Below are 24,031 nucleotides of genomic sequence, written 5' to 3' on the forward strand. Positions count from 1 at the left end.
CAGACACTTTTGCCCTTGGTGTCCGTGCTGAAAATCAGGCACCCGTCAACACTAATCCCTTTGTATCTCTCACTTCCACATCAATTTACGGCCTCCCCATTCTCCTGTCACCCTTCCCCCTCCAGGGAAAATTTACAGTAGCCAATTAACCTACCAACATGTCTGTTGGTGGAAAATTAGCACCCAGAGAAACCCACACAGTCACAGGGAGGGTGTGCAAACTCCACATAGGCAGCACCCATTGTCAAGATCCAATCCAGGTCCCTGGAGCTGTGAGGTATCAGTGCTAATCGCTGCTCCGTTGGGCACCCTGGTAAAGCCATTACCTGTGTATGGCGGGAAGGAACTGCAGGTGCTGGTTTACACTGTAGACACAAAATGATGGAGTGACTCAGCGGGACAGGCAGCATCTCTGGAGGGAAGGAATGACCCATTCCTTCTATCCAGTGATGCTGCCTGTCCCGCTGAATTACTCCAGCATTTTGTGTCTCTCACCTGTGCAAGGTAAATACTTCTGATAAAATTGAACGCAGAAAAATATGCCAAAAGTATTAACTAAAATTTTACTTGAATATTCGAAGAAACTGCTGCAAGGGAGAATAAATCTTAAGATAAGTTTTTTTCTCCTTTTGTTAATGCATGATTTAATGAGAGAACCGTCAACTAAACTACTTTGACATTTACAATGAAACAAGTTAGTGATTTGTTGGCAGATAATGTGCCCAAAGCAATATAGACTAACTCTTCAATCTCCCATCTCTCTTGCGAGAAAATGAATCATAAAATGCTCAGATCCTCCCTGAAAAGTTCAAATAAAAGTTTATGGTCTCACTACAGGTTTAGTGATCACTGCTTTTGAGTTCATGACATCCCCCTCTACTTGTATTAAAAGTGAAAAACGAAGATATCTGTGATAAACTCATCCAGTCAGTCTTACTAATCATTTTCGGTACAATAGTAATAACTATGCCTTCAAAAGTCTAACTGTAAAAAGGATGATATTATGGACTGGGGCACTTGCATTGCTTGGTACAATGTTTTTATTCCCGATGAACTGAGAAAATCGAACAAATCAACAGCATTTACTGCATTTAGTTTACGATACTCATCAACATGTTTCGGTGTAGGAAAAGAATGTGAGGCATTTCGCAAATGCAGTCAATATTGCAGTCATTCCAAACAGGAAATTGAAATTGTTTATGAGGGTAGAGTAGTATTGCACAGAGATAGTGCAATGTTGTTGGTTTGTGTGCTGCAGCTCCTACTGAAATGTAATGTCAATGGTGACACAAGAGACAGCAGTTGCCGGAATCTGGACTAAAAATAAACTACTCGAGGAACTCTGTTTGTTTATAGAGTCATACAGCATAGAAACAGGGAGATCATCCACGCTGATCACGTTGCCCCATCTAACCTAGTGCCACCTGCCCTGGTTTAGAACATGGAACATAGAACAGTACAACACAGGAATGGGCCTTTCGGCCCACGATGTTTGTGTTGACACATGATGCCAAGATAAACTGATCTGATCTGCCTGTACATGATCAATATCCCTCTACTCCGTGCATTTCTATGTGCCTATCTAAAAGTCTCTTAAACACCACTACGGTTTCTCCCTCTATCACCACTCCTGGCAATTCTGGTTATCCTCCACTACACCCACTACAAAGCATCCAAGTCTTTTTTTAAATTGTGGCGGCCAGAACTGCAGGCAATACTGAAAATGTGGCCTAACTAATTCCTATAGACCTGCATCATGACTTCCTGACTCTTGTTATCATTGCCTTTAGCAATGCAGGCAAGCATACAATAGGCCTTCTTTACCAACTTATCTACTTGTGCTGCCAACTTCAGTGAGCTATAAACAGTCATAGAGTTATACAGCATGCAAACAGACCCTTCAGCCCAACTTGCCCATGCCGACCAAAATTCTCCATCTACACTAGTCCCACTTACCTGCGTTTGGCCCATATCCTTCTAAACCTTTCTTATCCATGTACCTGTCCAAATGTCTTTAAATGTTGTGATAGTACCTGCCTCAACTACCTCCACTGGCAGCTCGATCTAGATACCTACCATACCCTTTTAAATCTCACCTCTCTCACCTTAAACCTATATCTCCTGGTTGTTGATTCCCCTACTCTGGGTAAAAGATTGTGCATGTACCCTACCTATTTCTCTCATTATCTTATATATCTCAATAAGATCACATCCCATCCTCCTGCATTTCAACGAATAAAGTCCTAGCCTGCACAATCTTTCCCGATACCTCAGGCCCTATAGTCCTGGCAACATCCTCGTAAATATTCTCTGCACCCTTTCCAGCTTAACAACATCTTTCTTATAACAGGGTGACCAAAACTGAACACAATACTCCAAATGTGGCCTCACCATCTGTGGTTGGAAAGTTACTATAGTATTCTGAGGGATAAGATATACATGAACTTAGATGGACAAGGGCTGATTAGGGATAGTCAATATGGTTTTGTACGTGGGAGGTTATGTCTCACGAATCTGAGTTTGTTTTGAGGATTTTAGTTTAGAGATACAGCGCGGAAACAGGCCCTTCGGCTCACCGGGTCAGCGCCGACCAGCGATCCCCGCACATTAACACTACCCGACACACACTGGGGTCAATTTTTACATTTACCAAGCCAATTAACCTACATACCTGTATGTCTTTGGAGTGTGGGAGGTAACCGAAGATCTCGGAGAAAACCCACGCAGGTTACGGGGAGAACGTACAAACTCCGCACAGACAGCACCCATAGTCGGGATCGAACCCAGGTCTCCAGCGCTGCATTCGCTGTAAGGCAGCAACACTACCAAAAAGATCGATGAAGGCAGAGCAGTAGATGTTGTCGACTTGGATTTTAGTAAGGCATTTGACAAGGTTCTGCATGGTAGACTGCTCTGGAAGATTAGATTCCATGGGATTCAAGGAGAGACAGCTGAATGGATAGAAATTGGCTTAATGGAAGGAATCAGAGGGTGATGGTGGAAGGTTCCTTTTCAGACTGGAGGCCTGTGACTGGTGGTGTGCCTCACAATTTTGCACTGGGTCCATTGCTGTTTGTCATATATATCAATGATTTGGATGAGAACGTACATGGCATGGTTAGCAAGTTTGCAGATGACACAAAAGTGGGTGATATTGTAGATAGTGAAGATGGTTGTCAAAGGTTGTAGCAGAATCTTGATCAGTTGGTCAGGTGGGCTGATGAATAGTTGATGGAATCTAATACAGAGAAAGGCAACGTGTTGCATTTGGGGAGCTCTAACATGGGCAGAACCTTCACAGTGCAGAGTAGGGCTCTGGGGAGTGTTTGTTCCCATATTTTGAAGCATTTGCATTGATTTCTGTTGAAGTCCTACCCATTGGGAAATTGGACTGGTGATTCCTGTTATGATTCGCCCTACCGTCATGCCCTTGTCATATTCTGCACACATGCTAATCTCATCAATGCGTGCATGGCCCCTTAGCAACACAAATTGGATGAAAAGGTCTCAACCTACATTATTAATAGGTCTCATTAAATCAAGAAAAAATTGAGTTCTTTAAAGTGATCTATCTGGATAAATTTCTATATTTCAGAACCTCCACTCAATTCGCTTTAATGTATTAACATTGCCATTCCCTGCACCGTGAGCATTGATTGAAGGACTGTACACTGATATCTTTAGATCTTTAGTTCACGGAGGTGTACATCTGTGGCATCAATGCTGCTGCTGTCTACGTGACTGCTGCCTGTAGTCCAATGATCAGTCCATTACTCTGTCGGAGAAATATGCCATTCCCACCTGTCCCTTATTACTTACCTCCATTGTCCTTGTTCCTGTAGCTTTTTGTACAATTTTCCTCTTTCCCCGTGCCATTATGGGTTTGCCATTGAGAGAGTTCTTTAATTTCATGAATCAGCATGCAAATGGCACAGCATCTGCCTGCCTAATCATATCGGCTTCATCTGTTCTTAGGGAACAAAAATCATGACATGGATTTTTTTCAAGCAAGGATGTGCCAGCATATTTTGGAATTATCCAACTTGGTGCTAGGGCAAACCATTGCACAAACACACCAGAAATGGATGTGGAGAGGATGTTTCCACTAGTGGAAGAGTCCAGGACTAGAGTTCATAGCCTCAGAATTAAGGGACGTTCTTTTAGGAATGAGATGAGGAGCAATTTATTTAGTTAGAGGGTGGTGAATCTGTGGAATTCTTTGCAACAGAAGGCTGTTAAGGCCAAGTCCATGGATATTTTTAAGGCAGAGATAGATATATTGTTGATTAGTATGGGTGTCAGGGGTTATGGGGAGAAGGCAGGAGAATGGGGTTAGGAGGCAAAGATAGATCAGTCATGATTGATTGGTGGAGTAGACTTGATGAGCCAAATGGCCTAATTCTGCTCCTATCACTTATGACCTTATGAATCATTCCTTATTTCAAGTCAAGTCAAATTTATTTGTCACATACACATACACGATGTGCAGTGAAATGAAAGTGGCAATGCCTGCGGGTTGTGCACAAAAAAGAATTACAGTTACAGCATATAAATAAAGTTAATAAGTTACTATTAGTGTCGACAAAAATTTAGTCTCTGGGGTTATAAAAGTTGACAGTCCTGATGGCCTGTGGGAAGAAGCTCCGTCTCATCCTCTCCGTTTTCGCAGCGTTTGCCTGATCGTAGCATCTGGAACAGTCCGTTACTGGGGTGGCAGGGGTCCCTCATGATCTTGCTTGCTCTGGATCTGCACCTCCTGATGTATAGGTCCTGCAGGGGGACGAGTGTAGTTCCCATGGTGCGTTCTGCCGAACGCACTACTCTCTGCAGGGCCATCCTGTCCTGGGCAGAGCTGTTCCCAAACCAGACTGTAATGTTGCCGGACAGGTTGCTCTCTACAGCCCCAGAGTAGAAGCAATGAAGGATCCTCAGAGACACTCTGAATTTCCTCAGTTGTCTAAGGTGGTAAAGGCGCTGCTTAGCCTTACCCACCAGTGCGGCAATGTGCATTGCCCACGTCAGATCCTCTGTGATGCGGACTCCCAAGTATTTAAAACTGCTCACCCTATCCACAGTAGACCCATTTATCTCCAGTGGCGTGTACGTCCTTGGATGTTTAGCCCTTCTGAAGTCCACAATCAGCTCCTTTGTTTTAGTGACATTCAAGAGGAGGCTATTGTCCTGACACCAGAGTGCCAGATCAGCCACCTCCTCCCGGTAGGCCTTCTCATCGTTGTTGGAGATCCGGCCCACCACCACAGTGTCATCAGCAAACTTGATGATGGAGTTTGAGCTGGAGTTTGCGGGAGAGTTGCTAACCTTTTCCATCTGGTATTATGATTTCCGTGCTTTTGCTTGTTTGAAGTTACAAAGGCTAACAGGAAGTGGTGTAGTACATGTTTATGGACCTTTGCTGATAATTTATTTGCTCCCGTACATAAACAAATGAGTAGCCATTCCACTTAGAACCTAGCATGATGCAGACAATGAACAAATGATGCAGAGGGCAACAGGAACTGCTGGACGAGGGCTTAGGAGAATGACTCTGCAAAGACGACTGTATCAGCCTAGGATGATTAGGAAGCAATTCCTTTCAAGGAACTTGAGCAACAAATAATTTGCAAGACATCTGTTCTATAATAAGGAAAGAAAGCAGGCTTTAAGTAGTGCAATTAGTAGTCAGAAAGGTCTCGACCGAAACGTCGGCCATTCCTTTTCTCCAGAGATGCTGCCTGTCCCACCGTTACTCCAGCATTTTGTGTCTATCTTCGGTATAAACCAACATCTGCAGTTCCTTCCTATGCTTTAAGGAAGTGCAGACAAGGTTGAAACATTGCTAATTATTGGCTCCTTGTTGATGTGTCCGGTAATGTTCAATGGCAGGACACATTGATCCATGAAAGGGGAGGTTCAATATCTTGAACAGTTCTGACCAAAGGTCTCTCCACAGTTACTGAGAGTACTTACAACATCTTTTGCTTTAATTCAGTGACTGACACGGTTATTTTGGATAGTTGCTGAAATGGTTCAAATGGCCAGGCAGCTTCAGCTGAGCACTGCACTGCAATCAGAAGGCACCCATAGTCAGTGGCTTCTCAATAGGTGCAGGGGACTATTAATTTTACCCCCCACAGTTTGAGAAACAGAATTTCTACTTCCAAGCAGATGTGGAATTGGGTCTGAGAATGAGAAAAGACTGAAGTTGTGATGTCTATTACCATCGCACTATCCAAATGCATCACCCTCCTCTGTTCCAACTGGGATCACTGATTGTTCCATCAACCCCATTTGCAAAAGTTTGTAGTTGGATTTTTCTTCTTAATAAACTGTCATCATCGCCATAATAGAATAACAGGGCTTGAAGGCTCACCTGCCCATCCATTCTGCTCCCAGCACAACCTTTGTAAGCCTGCAATCTCAGGGAAGTATCGGCATGGCAGTTCTGTGCCACACACCTTGGAGTGGAGGGGATGTGTCCCTGTTGCTTTAGTATCTGGACAATGGCAGCTGGAATCATGCAGTGAACTGAGCGACGAGGAAAACTGCCAAAGAAGATTGAACAAAAGGGGATAAAGGCATGTGCTGGAAGTGAAAGGAGGCCATGGGTGGTGGATAGATCAAGATAAAGACAACAGGTTTCTAAAGTTGAAAGAGAGACCAGTGAATATCCTGATCGAATTGACCATTGCAACTGGGGAATCTAAACAAGCATCCACCAAATTGCTGTATTCTTTTCTTCAGTCATGCTCAGGTTGTGTTTGGCACTGGAAAGGACCTCCTTTATTGCCCGTCGCTTGCTGCCAGAGAGGCTGATGAAGCACCTTCCCCAACTTTATGACTTGCAAAGATACTTCAAAAAGGCTACTAAATATAATCCACAATGATGTCAAAAGACAAGAATGTTTAATTGTCAAATGATCCGACAATCGAACAATTAAATGTTGAACGAGAGTTACCTATAAGCCAGTGTGAGTAAAGACTGAGAGGCTTTTTTCCCCTGGATATCAGTAAACCAGTGTGTTTTTACATTAATCTATACTTTTGCTGTCCATTTATTACTGGTAACAAACTTCTATTCCAGTATTTTTATAAGCTGTATTCAAATTCTCAAACTCACATGGGGAGTATTTGAACTTGCATTCTTTGAATTATTAGGCTGGCCATCTGGATAACTAGAGCAGGGATATATCCACGACCACCAATCTCCACATGCAAATACATATGAATTCACTAAACAAAAAGTAGAAATGGTCCAAGGACCCAAACAGTCTTTCCAGGTGAGGCAGAAGTTCACTTGCACCTCCTCCAACCTCATCTACTGTATCCGCTGTTCCAGATGTCAACTTCTCTACATTGGCGAGACCAAGCGCAGACTTGGCGATCGTTTCGCTGAACACCTCCACTCTGTCCGTCTTAACCTACCTGATCTCCCGGTGGCTCAGCACTTCAACTCCCCCTTCCATTCCCAATCTGACCTTTCTGTCCTGGGCCTCCTCCATTGTCAGAGTGAGGCCCAGCACAAATTGGAGGAACAGAACCTGATATTTCACTTGGGTAGCTTACACCCCATGATGAACATTGACTTCTCTAACATCAGATAGCCCTTGCTTTCTCTCTCCATTCCCTTCCTCTTCCCAGTTCTCCCACTAGTCTTCCTGTCTCCGACTACATTCTATCTTTGTCCTGCCCCCTCCCCTGACATCAGTCTGAAGAAGGGTCTCGTCCCGAAACCTCACCCATTCCTTCTCTCCAGAGATGCTGCCTGACCCGCTGAGTTACTCCAGCATTTTGTGTCTACCTTCGATTTAAACCAGCATCTGCAGTTCTTTCCTATACAAGTAGACATGGTGCCTTTTTAAATAACCGAGAACTCGGTCACAAGAAGTCTCCCAGATATTTTCTCAGCTGCAATACTGATCTAAAACAGTGTTTGATTGCTTGATGGAAAGTTTCTTATGAAATAGATATCATCCCCACATTGTTTGCAAAGCAGTCTAAACAAACACCAGCAAGAGGTCCTTCTGACAGCTAATGACAGCATTCGGAAGGTATGTACTTCACTTACAGTTTGTTCCTTTGCTCCCCATTTGTTCTGTCAAACATGTTAGAAATTTGTCCTCATAGAACATTTGTTAAATTAATGATTAAAATAGATAGCAGCATCTGGAACTCGTCAAATAAATATTTCATCTTGGAAATGCAATGTAACGATTTAGTCATTTTTCCACTTGGTTTTCTTTCCCCATACTGTAATCAACTAAGGGGGGTTTGGGTGTTTATTAAAGTGATTTATGTTGATAATAAGTCAATTTCAAGGGTTGGACACAAAGTGCTGTGGTAACTCCCGACCCGAAATGTCACCTATCCATATTCTCCAGAGATGACCCGCTGAGCTATTCCAGCACTTTGTGTCCTTTTGTGTGAACCAGCATCTGCAGTTCCATAGTTCTACCTTTTCAAAAAATTCTTGGTAACTTGTTAAGTGTCACAGTAAATGTCAAAGGTGTAGGAAGTGCATTTTTAGTTCATTCCTAGAGTACTCTGAGTGAAGAAATGTTTCATCATTTTAAGCCATGACTAGCTGCAGTTAGTTGGTTGGACTTTGGACATCGAGTTGTACAGGCATGGAGTCGTACAGCATGGAAACAGACCCTTCGGCCCAACTTGTCCATGCCGACAATGAAGAAGCCCCATCTAAGCTAGTCCCATTTGCCCGCCTTTGGCCATTACCCCTGTAAACTTTTCCAATATTTTCCTATTTAGAAGGATGAGAGGGGATCTTATCGAAACGTATAAGATTATTAAGGGGTCGGACACGTTAGAGGCAGGAAACATGTTCCCAATGTTGGGGGAGTCCAGAACAAGGGGCCACAGTTTAAGAATAAGGGGTAGGCCATTTAGAACTGAGATGAGGAAAAACATTTTCAGTTAGAGAGTTGTGAATCTGTGGAATTCTCTGCCTCAGAAGGCAGTGGAGGCCAATTCTCTGAATGCATTCAAGAGAGAGCTAGATAGAGCTCTTAAGGATAGCGGAGTCAGGGGGTATGGGGAGAAGGCAGGAACGGGATACTGATTGAGAATGATCAGCGATGATCACATTGAATGGCGGTGCTGGCTCGAAGGGCCGAATGGCCTCCTCCTGCACCTATTGTCTATTGTCTATATGTGTACTTGCTCAAGTGTCTCCTCAATGGAGACCACTGATAATAAAGATAGACACAAGATGCTGGAGTAACTCAGCGGGACAGGCAGCATCTCTGGAGGGAAGGAATGGGTGACGTCTCAGGTCGAGACAAACTATTCAGACTGAGAAGGGTCTCGACCCGAAAAGTCACCCATTCCTTCTCGCCAGAAATGTTGCCTGTCCCACTGAGTTACTCCAGCATTTTGTGTCTACCTTCGATTTAAACCGGCATCTGCAGTTTTTTCTTACATTACTGATAATAAATTACTTCAATGCCATTGCAACTCTGGAGTGTGTACACTCTCTTGGGCACACTTTTATGTACACAGCCCTGGCTTAGTTTCCCTTTTCCAGTATTTACTCCTATTTATTATCAGCACAGGAGGACCAATATGTTTACAGTTTCAAGATTTCAACATGCATTTACCAGTGACTACCCAAAATCTCCACAAGATGGCACAAGATGATATAACAAACAGAACAACTAAGCAATAAAATCCCCCGGAATCCTAATAATCTTCTAACTTAATGTTTCCAAATCCTCCATAACGATTTAGACGAGGGAATTAAATGTGACATCTCCAAATTTGTGGATGACACAAAGCTGGGTGGCAATGTGGGCTGCAATGAGGATGCTATGAGGCTGCAGGGTGACTTGGATAGGTTGGGTGAGTGGGCAGATGCATGGTAGATGCAGTATAATGTGGATAAATGTGAGGTTATCCACTTTGGTGGCAAGAATGGGAAAGCAGATTATTATCTGAATGAGGAAAATGGGAGGTGCAACGAGACCTGGGTGTGCTTGTACATCAGTCACTGAAAGTAAGCATGCAGGTACAGCAGGCAGTGAAGAAAGCTAATGGCCTCATTGCGAGAGGATTTGAGTTTAGGAGCAAGGTGGTCCTACTGCAGTTGTACAGGGCCCTGGTGAGACCGCACCTGGAGTATTGTGTGCAATTTTGGTCTCCTAATTTGAGGAAGGACATTATTGCTATTGAGGGAGTGCAGCGTAGGTTCACCAGGTTAATTCCCGGGATCGCGGGACTGACATATGATGAAAGAATGGGTCGACTGGGCTTGTATCCACTGGAATTTAGAAGGATGAGAGGGGATCATATAGAAACATATAAAAAGGATTGGACAGGCTAGATACAGGAAAAATGTTCCCGATGTTGGGGGAGTCCAGAACCTGGGGTCACAGTTTAAGAATAAGGGGTAGGCCATTTAGGACTGAGATGAGGAAAACCTTCTTCACCCAGAGAGTTGTGAATATGTGGAGTTCTCTGTCACAGAAGGCAGAGGAGGCCGATTTACTGGATGTTTTCAAGAGAGAGTTAGATTTAGCTCTTAGGGCTAAATGAATCAAGGGATGTGGGGAAAAAGCAGGAACGAGGTACTGATTTTAGATGATCAGCCATGATCTTATTGAATGGCGGTGCTGGCTCGAACGGCCGAATGGCCTACACCTGCACCTATTTTTCTATGTTTCTATAATCCTGGGAAATGCACACTATTTCAGATAGATAGGTAATTGACATGACAAAATCTGCATGTCAGCATCACTTGTTGCTTTTACATTCATATCATTCCTTTATTGGGATTTGTGTGTAAATTTGTGTGCACACTCTTGTATTTGCCCAAAACAGCGAAGCAGTAGGTGTGACCACTAAAAGGCACACAAAGCTACCTGGGTTTCCCAATGACTACTTTGATCACTGACCTGCAACTACACACTTCAGTGATGCATTAGACCGAACATCTCAGTTGCTAGAGAGCTGCTGCTGCACATTTTCTTTGTGGCTTAGGCAAAGGAAAGTGTGGCAGGGTCAGTGGTTGGGTCCCAACGGCGCTATGGGAGGCGACTTGCTGAAGATCACTGCCTTGTTGGGTGGGTGAAGATAAGAAAATAAGGCCTCATTTAGGAGCTTAGGGTCGCTGGAGACTCAGTGCGGTCCAAGCAATTGGGGAGTTGGGACAATTAGAGGTCAACCTGATGGAGGAGCATGAGGCATGGTCTGGGAGGGTTGAGAGGTTCTTTATCGTGTGCTGTCTGAGTCTATGTGCTTGTCAAGCTGCTCGCAAGTACCATTCTCATTATACCTGTAATTCAGCACATGCCAATTAACTAGAACATTACCAATCCCCTCGCAATTAGTAATTATCACACCCTGTCACCCTGAAGTATAGTGTTCACAGTCAGATGCTAGCACGAGCAAATTGGCATTGGGTTGAGAAGATTAAAGAGTTGAATGTTGAACGTTCTAAGATTGGCCTGGAAAAAGTGGGTTTGAGGAGGGAGCTTTAAGGTGGATAGGTCCCCGGGGCCTGATGAGATCAGGGAGGCAAGAGAAAAGATTACGAGGGCCTTGATACGGATTTTTGTTTCTTCTCTAGCCACAGGGATGTCCTGGAGGACAGGAGAGTGGCCAATGTTGGTCCTTTGTTTAAGACGAGAAGTAGAGACAATGGAGGGAACTATAGGCTGGTGAGCCTCCTAGTAGTGGTAGGAAAACTATTGGGGAGAACTCTTCGAGATAGAATTTACTCCCATTTGGAAGAAAATGGGCTACCTAGGGATATTCATCACAGCTTTGTTCACGGAAGGTCATGTCTTACTAACTTCATTGAGTTTTTTGAGGAGGTGACAAAGGAGATTGATGAATGTAAGGTGGTGGATGTTGTGTACATAGATTTTAGTAAAGTCCTTCATGGTAGGCTGATCCGGAAGATTAAGATGCCCAAGATTCATGGTGACTTGGTCATATGGATTCAGAACTGGCTCATTCATAGAAAACATAGGTTTGTGGTGGAGGTAAGATATTAAGGCTGGAGGTCTGTGACCAGTAGAGTTCCGCAGAGATCTGTGCTGGCATCACTGATGTTAGTAATATATATATAAATGACTTAGACATAAATGTAGATGGGTTGGTGAGTTCGTTTGCTTACATGATAGTGAGGAAGGCTGTTAGAATATACAATAGGATAAAGATCAGTTGCAGAAATGAGCAGAGAAATGACAGATGGACTATAACCTGAGCAAGTGTGAGGTGAAGCACTGTGGGAGGTTGAATGTAAGGGGAAAGTATATAGTTTAAAGCAAGACCCTTAACAGCATTGATCTGCAGATGGATCTTGGATCCAACTTCATAGCTCACTGAAGGTGAGACCACACGCAGATTAGGGTGGTTAAGAAGGCACATGGTATGCTTGCCTTCATTAACTGGGGCATTGAGTATGAGAGTCAGGAAGTCATGTTAAGACTTTGGTTAGGCTGCAATTGGAGTATTGTGTGCAGTTCTAAATGTAAAATTATTGTACTTAAGGATTAAGGATAATCTGTGGGGGTGGAAGGTTGATTTTACGGAGTAGAGACCTGCGACTTGTGTTGTACCTCAGGCCTATTGCTATTTGTCATCTATTTATTTCAGATGATATTTTAGGAAGGCAATTAATCACACTGAGCAGCAGAATCAACTGTTGGTTGTGATTTGTTTTTACAGTACTTTGTCCAACTGTGCCCATGCAGTGGTGGCATTGCTGTACCCATTCTCCTGGCAACACACCTTCATACCAGTGCTTCCATCCTCCATGATCGACATAGTCTGCTGTCCAACACCCTTCCTGGTGGGCCTGCTCTCCAGTTCTCTCCCCAAACTAAAGGAACTTCCCGTGGAAGAGGTAAGAATGCACAAACTTTGCCCTATTTTAACAAGATGGTTTGCCAATATGGTGCATAGGGTTCATTGTTAATAGATGTTCTCACTCTCTCAAATTCTCGATCGGAAAGAAATGAAGCATTAAATGTTAAAATTAAACATTAATTTCCTGATGTTGCACTCTCCTGACCATGAACTGATTATTTATTCAATTGTGTTTTTCAGGCACTGATGGTAGATTTAGGGGCCGATCGCTTCCTTCGACAGGTAAGAACTTTTTAACATAAATATCCCTCCGTGCAACAAGCTGAGGAATGCCTGTCTATTAAAAGCTGGGTTCATCATTGTCATCAAGGACCGGGTATGACTGCTGACTGGTCAGCACACAACTGCTGACTGGTCAGCACACAACTGCTGACTGGTTGGGCACACAACAAAAGCCTTTCACTGTGACACGTGACAATAAATTAAACTAAACTAATTTGTACAGATGTCCACAAAATATGAACATAATATGTGGCAGTGTGATTGACTTTTGAACGGATTACCAATAAAAAATTGTTCATGGGGCAGTGAGAGGGAGAGTCTGGAAAGGGAACATACAAGCTATAAAATGAGAGTCAAGTCAAGTCAATTTTATTTGTATAGCACATTTAAAAACAACCCACGTTGACCAAAGTGCTGTACATCTGATTAGGTTCCAATGGGAAAAAAAAAAAAAAAGAAACATACAGTAGCACGCAAACAGTTCACAGCGCCTCCTCAATGAGCCTCAAACGCTAGGGAGTAGAAATAGGTTTTGAGCCTGGACTTAAAGGAGTCGATGGAGGGGGCAGTTCTGATGGGGAGAGGGATGCTGTTCCACAGTCTAGGAGCTGCAACCGCAAAAGCGCGGTCACCCCTGAGTAATAGCACAAACATGAAAAGAGCTACAGGACATATCCATTAGATCAGACGATTCTGAGAGAGAACAACTGAACCAATATCACACCACATCCGTTCTAGGCAGGGTGCGATTTAACTGAGGTTACACAAGTTGATAAAGTCTAGAAGGCTTCAAGAATGCCCAAGTGGAAGCAGTGCCGTTCCTCACGTTGGACATCGTTCTAAGAGTTCAGGAGACCATAGATAGGCCAGAGTGAGAGTGGGAAGGAAAGTGGCAGGTGTAAGATGCTCACACTCATCCCTGTGGACTGAATGCAAAATGATCTGCGAAACAGGTACCCAATCTGTATTTGGTATCTCCAACATTGAGAAGACCACTTACCTTGCAGATTTCTATAAATCTGGGCCATAGAATCCTTTAAATTCTCCAAATATAAAGTAATTAATTCTGCTATCATTTAGTGACAAGAGATGGCCAGAAGGATGAATATCTATAATTGATTTTGTTATTACTCAGATGGATGATGAAGACTCACTCCTACCACGGAAACTTCAGGCTGCCCTGGAGCAGGCTCTGGAGCAAAAGAATGAACTAGTCAATCAAGATTCAGACAGTGAATCAGATGATGGTGAGAAAATGATTGAATGTTTCTTACTGCAATTAAAAATATCACTTTATTCTAAAATCATTTTTTGTTGTGCATAAGCATAAAGATAATATCTAATTAAGCACTGCATTCAAGTGCAAAATAACCTTAAAGCAAAAAATGTATTATTTGCATTGAATAAGCAAACGTCTCCCATCATTATTATTAATAAAACATAAGTAATAATGTTGATTCTGACATAAATGACAATTAATATATAATTGCTTGCTTTCTCTTGCGCCGCTGGTTCGCTGACAATCTACAATGAAATAGAAAATAAACGTGCTGAGAAATATCAGGATATTTAGTTCCTTTAAAATCTAAACAGGAACCTCTGACATTACACAGCAGTCACAAGCCTGCAAGGCAGCACTTGGAATGACACCAAGAGGGGAGAATGTCCTGGATGTGTTTTAGCAGCCGGAAATGGACAGCACAGGATTTTGAAGGGTGGAAGAGGGAGCAAAACACAACAACAGCTGATGCATTGGCTGGTACTCCAAAGCACCGATGTGTGGCATAAGACACAAAATGCTGGAGCAACTCAGCGGGACAGACAGCATCTCTGGAGAGAAGGAATGGGTGCTGTTTTGCGTCGAGACCCTTCTTCAGATTGAGAGTCAGGGGAGAGGGAGTCCAGAGATATAGAAGGGTAAGGTGTGAAAATGACAGATCAAAGCAGATGAAGCTAAGGAAATGTGGAATGGTTCATTGTTAGCAATGGGGAAGGCGACAACACGGTATACAATCAGTAGTATTTTATCAGGAGGACAGTGGAACTAGTCGGAGAACTAGGATGGGTGAGGGAAGGTGAGAGAGGGAAAGCAATGGTTACGAAGTTAGAGAAATCAATAGTCACATCAGCTGCCCAAGCTGGTCTTGATTAGTCTCTCTTAATCTTTCACTTACACGTATCTTCTGTAGGTATTATGAACGACAAATGACATGAACGTAAAGTTACGCCTCACAACCTTTAAAAACTGCTTTGCAGCTGTCACCTGTGCTGCAAAATCCAAGCAGAGAAAGGGAATAGAACTAGAGAAATTAGGTGACAAAACCAAAATAACCCTTTACCTTGTCCATGCTCCCTCAGAGTGCAACACATTGAACAATCTGGTGTCAGAAGCCTTCATTCGTTACTTTGTGGAAACGATAGGCCATTATTCATTATTTTTGACCCAAAATGAGAGGAATGAACGGATATTCCAGAGAGAAGCTTTCCGCAAGTCAGTGGCTTCCAAGAGCATCCGCCGTTTTCTTGAGGTCTTCATGGAGTCACAAATGTTTGCTGGATTCATTCAGGACAGAGAACTGCGAAAGTGCAGAGCTAAAGGTAGACCTGAACTTTTGTGTTTTTGTATTCTTATGACTGTTGGCAGATCAATTACCTTTCTGGGATAAATAAAGTTCTATCGTATCATAATCTCTAAGGGCACAATATCACCTCCGCGTACCTCTCTATTAAACATTGCAGAGTTGTTTCTTTTAACCTACCAACACCAATGGTTTAGTGCAAAATATGACAACATTTAAAATGTATAAGCTCAAGTTGCTGCTCTGCTGAATGACCACTCTTTCACTGCAGTAATCAGAGCTCAAGGTGCTTTTATTGAATAGAACCCAGGATTGGAAACCAAAATTGAGTGTATAGACTGGTAATATTTTGGTCATCTGAAGTACACCAAAATTTCTAATATCAACTGTCAATGCATTTCAAGTATTTAAAAATTATCTCAACCATTTGAGTATCTTTTTAATAAAAAGGTATTCTGCACTAATCTTTCTTGACACACTTGCACTCTGCAGCAGAGACTTGGGACAACTTAATTTTCCACCATTTCAATTAGCAGGTACTTTCAATATTTGACCTAGTGAATAAAATTTAAATATTGGAAGAGTATTTCCTCAGCACACTTGCAGCAGTATCATATTTTATTAAAAATAAAGAAATTCATAGTTTAGTTATATAGAAGAGTGAAAATGGCATTGGAGTTGTAAAATTGGTGATCTACCATGAACTGTTTACACACACATGGAATTCTGGAACATCTGGGGGGTTTTTCTGTAGCTTTGCACTGTTGCTAAGTTTATCAATTGAAGATATAAACAATTTGCCCACAGAATTCCCAGTGGAGGCATAATCCATAACATTAAGCCTTGATTTGTAAGATCTTTTGAGACTCGAAATGTCTCAAGGTTAATTAATTTAGCAATAATTACAGCCACCCAGGGATTACAGACTTGAACATGGTAAACTTACTGGCAATTTAGTTTGACAAAACTCACAGTAGGAAATACGCTTTATGTCACCAATTAAATTTTCTAATATCGTTGACTTCTTTTTTAGCAATTGAAAGAGTGTAGACATTTAAAGCCAAGTTTAAGGCCTCATTTAGTGTTGTTTTCATCTCTTCTCTATAGGTCTATTTGAGCAGAGAGTTGAGCAATATTTGGAAGAGCTGCCAGACACAGAACAGAGTGGAGTGAACAAGTTTCTGAAAGGCCTTGGTGAGTACCTTTGCATGGGATTTCTCAACTGCTGAGAGAACAGCAAATCTGATGGCTTGAATGACATGGCTACAAAATGGTTTTGGAGATCCATAAATGCAATAAAACCTGAGCAGCACCAAGAATAACTGATAATCTAAAATGTGCTGCCTGAAAAGGAAACATATTTTAATGAATAGACCCAATTGTGCCTAATTTGACACACTGCCCAGACTTGCCAACGCCCAACCCCAGAACACTGCCCTGGCCCAATATAGATAAGTTGCACAGTCGCTTTGACCTCCTAATCAAGGCCTCACTGTGTACAGCTCAGGCACTGCTCTCAGAACACCCCAGCAGGAGGCAAGGTTAAGGTACAGCCTTGCCTCCTGTCAAAGTCCAATAGGTTTTTTAAATAGTTTTTTTTTTAAACTATTACGCGTGTTTTAAATGATTAAAGAATTTATTAAGACATCAGTATGGAATTAGACGTTAAAAAAAAGTTTTAAAAAAAAGAATTTACCTTTCTCCACTTTGGGGGTCCCCATTCCAAATGATTGGGGATTCGGAACCTACACCAGATTTGGTTGAAGTAGGAAAGCAGAGCAGGATTTCCCATTCTAATACACAATCGGGAACACAGTAATAGAGTGAAGTGAAATGTCGTTCAGCTTGTCCTACTTACTTACTACTTACAACCAGTTGACCCCTGGTGGTTGCTTTAGGAATCATTAACCTGTCAGCTCAAATCTACCCAATAATCTTTTCTTGAGAGGATCTGGATAAATACTTGAAGGGAAAATTATGTGCACGGTTATGGCGAGAAGAGAATGCAACTGATTGGCTGGCAGTTTTCAAGAGCCGGTACAGGCATGAAGTGAAGAATGGCCTCCTCCTGTGTTGCATGATTCTGAGGATATTCAGAATTTGAGTACCAGCTAGAAATTAGATAGAGCGGGAATGGATATCAGAAAAGCATCCCAACTCCCTGTGCGCCTATGAAATGTTTACAAGGAAAACTGGGAACGGAAACAGACCAGTCATCTGCTCTTGACATCAGTTGAGAGAAGAACAAACAATGACATCAACTTGTAAAATTTGCTGTACTCGGTAAAAGTCTGCAAATCTTTTTTTTTTTTAAATTTAAAAATAAATTGTTTTGTTTCCTGATTTGCAATACTAATGAAACTTAATGTGTCTTGCAGGAAATAAAATGAAATTCCTTCACAAGAAGAGTTAGTTGCATTCGTACTGCCTTCATGTTACAAGGACCACTGACCATTGCACAACAGACTCATTCTCCGACTCGTTTATGTTTTGGGAAAAAATCAATTCCGCCTTTACCATCTTGGCGACATTTCAAAGACTGAACTATGACAGGATCAGAGGAGGCTCTGAAGTGGAACGTACATTTAGCGATGCTCATCTTTCATACAGATTGGATTATATATTGTAAATATATTTACTGTATTTTTATTGCCATTTTATTGTCTGGATTTAGCAGTCATTATACTGAATATCTGCAACTAGTTGACTGTGACAGATTTTTGTGGTGCCAGAGTGACTTATGACTTGAAGGATGACTGGTCTAACTGAGCATGTGCAAAAGATGCAGCGCGTGCTGGGGATGGGGTGGGAAACATTCTTCTTATGATTTACAATTTGATTATTTTTCTGGTGTGATTACGGAGAATGTACGATTCTATCGACTTGGAAATATTTTGTTTGCGGAACGCCTTGAATAACAATTTTCCCTTGCTGTAGCTGCGGAGTTGAGATTGTATCCATTTTGGCCCTCCTTTCCGCATTTTGGAAACAAAATGTGATAAAGTTACACTGAAAATACTTGGTACATTTTTTAATCTTGCTTGAAAATACAAAAGCTGCCATAGAAAGAGGCGGGTGAATGAATCACCAACTGTTTTCCATTATGTAATGCACTGCTGTAGCTGAGTGTAATGAAAAAGGTGCAGAGGCCTTTACTGCTCTGCCATTCTCACAGAGCAGATATCTACGTTATCGGTTTTCAAAAAAAAGAAAATTATTACTTTTCTTAGCAGTTGTTTGTCAGTTAGAAATATGACCTAAATTGCGGAATCTTTTTGAAGGCATTGTATATGTGGTGTTGGGATCAAGACATGTCAAAGATAAGCTCACCCTCCAGGCATTCCCAAATGAGCTAATAGTCTTCCTTTATGAGCTGTGGACATTAATGAGAATACCAGCATTTCTTGCTCATATCTAATCTTTGACCAAATGGGTTGCTTTGGAGTATCATAGCATCATACAGCACAGAAACAAGTCTTTTGGTCCAACTCGTTCATGACAACTTAGATGCTCCATCTAAGCTAGTTCCATTTGCCTGTGTTTGGTCCATATCCATCTAAACCTTTCCTATCCCTGTACCTGCCCAAGTGTCTTTTAAATATTGTACTGTACCTGCCACCACTACCCACAGTGGCAGCTCATTCCAGATAACCAGCACCTTCTGAGTCAAAAAGTTGCTGCTTGGGTTCCTATTAAATCCTTCCCCTCTCGCCTTAAACCGTTGTACTGTGCTTGATGATTCCACGACCTATGGGTAAAAGAACTCTGTGCATTCACCGTATCAATTCCCCTGATGCACCTCTAGAAGATCACCCCTTTGCCTACTACACTCGAAGGAATAAAGTCTTAGTTTGCCCAATCTCTCTCTACAGCTCAGACCCTCAAGTCCTGGCAATATCATTTAGATGCAAGCTCCCAAACACCCTTGGATGCCCGCAACTCCTCGACCATAATACGGACTCTCCTCAAGGCATCTTCATTAACTACTTCCCAGATTTCATGTCTTTCTTCACAGTAAACACACAGGAGAAATACTCATCTCATGTGGTTCCTTACATAGATGACTGCTTTAGTTTCTTGAGGGGCTCTATTCTCTCTCTAGTTACCCCTTTTCCCTTAATGTACTTGTGAAATACAGAGTCATAGAGTCGTACAGCATGGAAACAGTTCAGTTTTAGTTCAGAGTTTAGAGATGCAGCATGGAAGTAGGCCCACTGAGTCCACGCTGACCATCGGTCACCTGTTCACACTAGTTATATGTTATCCCCCGTTAACAGCCACTCCTTATTTATTAGGAGCAATTTTACAGAGTCCAATTAACATGCAAATCTATACGTCTTTGGAATGTGGGAGGAAACCCACACGATCACAAGGATAAAGTGCAAACTCCACACAGACAGCACTCAAGATCAGAATTGAGCCCAGGTCTCTGGCATTGTGAGGCAGCAGCTCTACCAGCTGTGTCACTGTGACCACCTTAGTTTGCAGTTACCCTGCTGAACTTCCGCTTACTAATCATTTCCAAGCTCAATACCTCCCAACGCATGCAAGGTTATGAAATACTATCCACTTAACCCATGAAGCAAACTTCATCTACACGAGATCTGACACCTTGCAGGTTAAAGAAACTCATTGGATTGGCACTGTGATAAATACCCACTTCCCTCCACCATTGTGTGCCATGGGTATACCATCTACAAAATAGAGTCATAGTCATGCAGTATGGAAACAGGTCCTTTGGCCCAGCTTGCCCGTACCGACCAACATGTCCCATCTACATTAGTCCCACCTGCCTGCGTTTGGCCAATATCCTTCTAAACCTGTCCTATCTAATAGTTTCTTAAATGTTGCAATTGTCCCTGCCTCAACTACCACCCCTGGCAGCTCGTTAGCTCGTTCCATACACCCACCACTCTTTGTATGGAATGGTTACCCCCTCAGATTCCTATTAAAATCTTTTCCCCCTTCATCTTAAACCTATGTCCTATGGTTGTCGATTCCCCTACTCTGGGCAAGTGACTACCCAATGTCCTCTCATGATTTTATACACCTCTATAAGATACACTGCAGTGACTTCAACCCTTATCTCAAGCACGTAGGTACTACCATTTAGCAGGACAAAGGCAAAGAGTACAAGGGAACACCATCTCAACTTGCACACAATCCTGACTTAGAAATATATAAAAATTCCTCAATTTCACTGGTTCTAAATTCTGGAACCCACTATCCCAATAACATTATGGAATTAACTTCACCACAACAGGCCTCGAAGATTCAGGAATGTAGCTCACCCAAAACTTATCAAAAGAATTTAGGAATTGACATAAATGTTGGTCTGGCCAATGATGTCTACATCCTATAAAATTAATGTATTGAAAACTGGAGAAACTCAGTGGTCAGGCAGCATCTGTGATGGGAAATGGACTGACGATGTTTTGGAGAAGGGGGTGGGGGGCAAGGAAAAGCATGTTTATTAGAGAGATTCAGGTGAGATGGGGTTGATTGGCAGATGTCAGGCAGGGGAGAGAATTGAAGTCAAGAATGGAGATGATAAATGGAGAAGACAAGACGGTGCAGATTGTGGGGAGAGGAAAGAATATGGAGAATTAAATATAGAACCAGATGAAGGGATAATGGGTCAAAAGGAATGAGGAAGGGTAATGATGAGTGGTGGAGGAGGGGAGGGTAACTGGTTAATGGGCAGGGAGCATGGAAAGAAAGGGGGTGTTGGGACTGGGTAGATGAGAAGGGGGTGGGTTATGTGGAATTGGAATTGGAGAATTCAATGTTCAGGCCCTTGGGTTGCAGCCTACCCATGCAGAATATGAGGTGCTGTTGTTCCAGTTTGTGTATCCTATCTCTAATATTTTTTACTAAAGATGCCAGTATGTGCACTCAAGTGCCCAATATATTGATAGCTCTGCAACTTCAGTCAGAATGTCATAGGTTGTATTCCCACTCTAGAAACTTAAGGAGAAAAATCTAAGCCCTCTAAATCTATGCACTATTGAAAGTCTCTTTGAGATGACACAATAAACCTAGGCCTTTATCTGCTCTCTAAGGAAGAACCACGTTCCCACAATATTATCTCCACGAGGATGGACACTAGCTCCAATGTTCTGACAAAAGCTCATTCCAAACCAAGGATACAAGGTCATGCCACACAGCTAGGGGAACATCATCCGCCAGCCTACAATAATGATTGCACTTCAGAAGTACTTTATTAGTTGAAATGAACTAACCAAGTCTGTAAAGGTCATATATAAAATGTAAGTGCTTCCTTTATAAACTTTTATACAATTTTCTCTTCCTTGTTTCATTTTAGTTTCTGTGTTTTCTATTAAATAGATGTTTGTTCAAAACAGCAGAAAGGCAGAAGTCAGGGAACTTCACAGGTCAAATAAGTTAACAGTTATTGCAGGTCCACCATCGATATTCCGGCACCCTTGGTTCCAGACTATCCATTTTGCCAGACCAACACAGCCTCGGGGGCCCGAAATACAGTCAGTCACAAACACAAAATCGGTCCTGGAAGTCGGAAATGGGAACAGATCTGCTGACTCTGGCTGGGCTGGAGTTCCAGAGCCGCAGTCACAGAGGGTAAATTCGAGCCACCGATCTCCGCGGAAGTCCCGATGAGGTGAAGATCGGCAGCGTCACCTGGCCTAGGCGCCACATTTTCGGGGGGACTTCAGGGGGAGATTTCAAGCGTACTCTTGTCATTTTGTTCCTTTTTAAAGGAGGTGCCGGACCTCCAGTTGCCGGAAAATCAGTGGTGGACCTGTATTAGTGAGATGTAAGAGTCAGTAATCAAAGAGGAAATCGTTAATCATTTAGGAAAGCTAATCATAATTAAACGTAATTGCCATTTTTTATAAAAGGCAAATCATGTTTGACAGATCTACTTGAATGTTTTGAGGATATAAATGTGAGAATTGATAAAGGAAGCAGAGTTGTCGTGCATCTATATTTCCAAAGGGCATGTGACAAGCGTCTGAAAGGTAAATTAGAAGCCCATGTTAATGAAGGAAGAGTTTTGGATTGGATTGATACTACCTGACTCATAGAAAACAGAGTTTGAATAAGTGGGTCATTTTCATACTGGAAGGACTTACAGTAATTAGTGGAATACCACAGGAATAATTCTTGGCCAAAGTAGTTCACTATTTAATGCCCTAGAGAGGAAGGAACACTGTAGAAGGTTTCCACATTTGCCAATGATGTGAAAATGGGTGGAAGGCCAACGTTGTGAAAAGTATACTGTGATTCTGCAAGAGGATATAGATAGATTGAGTGAGTGCAAAAACACAGGCAAATGGCATATAATGTTGGGAAGTATTACATCATGCATTGCCAGCAATCAAAGGTCAACTGGCACAATGAAGAGAGACTGGAAGTCATTGAGTTTCATAGCATGGAAACGGGCCCTTTGGATCAACTTGTCGACCAAGATGCCCTGTCTAGGCTAGCCTCACCTGCTTGTGTTTGACCCATACCCCTCTAAACTTTTCCCATCCATGTTCCATGTACTATTTTAAATGGTGTAATTGTACCTGCCACAGTGACCTCCAGCAGATTAGTTTAATCTGGCATCCATATTTGGCACAGTCCTACATGACCGAAACAGACCCTTTGCTCCAACTATCCTATCTACCTGTGGTACCACTTTCAGGGAACCATGTACCTGCACTCCTAGATTCCCCCTGCTCTACAACACTCGCTAGGGCCCTGCCATTCACTGTGAAGGTCCTGCACTGGCTTGACATCCCAAAATGCAACATCTCACACTTCCCTGCATTAAACGTCATTAACCATTCTCAGCCCACTTGCCCAACTGACAGAATTTTTGATAACCATCTTCACTATCTACAATACCACCAAGTTTAGTGTCATCTGCAAGTTTACTAATCATGCTTTGTACATTCTCATCCAAATCATTGATATAAACCACAAACAGCAGAGTCCATCACCAATCCCTGAGGCTCTAGCTTCCCACTAATCTTTGCAGTATTATATCCCTTCCCTTTTAGATTTATGCTGTCTTTTACTCCCCTTGTTAACCATTGCTGCTCCACCATCATTCCTGCTAGGGTCCCTTTCTAATCAACTTTAGCTACCTCCTCCCTCAATGCGCTGTAATCACCTTTACTCAACAGTAATACCAACACATCTGATTTCATCTTCTCCGTCAAACTGCAGGTTAAATTTTATATTATGGTCACTACCTCTGAAGGATTCCTTTACCTTAAGTTCCCTTGTATTCATGTATAGTCCTTTCTTTGACGGGATAGCACACAAAGGTTTTTCACTGTACCTCAGTACATGTGACAATAATAAACTAAACT

At 42.3% G+C, this 24,031-nt stretch overlaps 1 protein-coding gene across 3 annotated transcripts in view; it reads left to right on the top strand.

Annotated features, from left to right (window-relative positions):
• Window positions 1–21,990, top strand: part of dennd2b (DENN domain containing 2B) — a 243,904-nt gene extending 221,914 nt beyond the window's left edge. For all 3 annotated transcript variants that reach the window (XM_078415402.1, XM_078415401.1, XM_078415403.1), the window contains 6 exons: window positions 12,685–12,862; window positions 13,066–13,107; window positions 14,243–14,354; window positions 15,466–15,705; window positions 16,794–16,880; window positions 18,065–21,990. In XM_078415402.1, the coding sequence (XP_078271528.1) occupies window positions 12,685–12,862; window positions 13,066–13,107; window positions 14,243–14,354; window positions 15,466–15,705; window positions 16,794–16,880; window positions 18,065–18,099 (694 nt within the window). In that variant the 3' untranslated portion in view covers window positions 18,100–21,990. The remainder of the gene's footprint in view (window positions 1–12,684; window positions 12,863–13,065; window positions 13,108–14,242; window positions 14,355–15,465; window positions 15,706–16,793; window positions 16,881–18,064) is intronic.
• Window positions 21,991–24,031: the final 2,041 nt, after the last annotated feature.

The sequence above is a fragment of the Rhinoraja longicauda genome, chromosome 18 (genome assembly GCF_053455715.1).
Source record: "Rhinoraja longicauda isolate Sanriku21f chromosome 18, sRhiLon1.1, whole genome shotgun sequence".
Classification (NCBI taxonomy): Eukaryota; Metazoa; Chordata; class Chondrichthyes; order Rajiformes; family Arhynchobatidae; genus Rhinoraja; species Rhinoraja longicauda.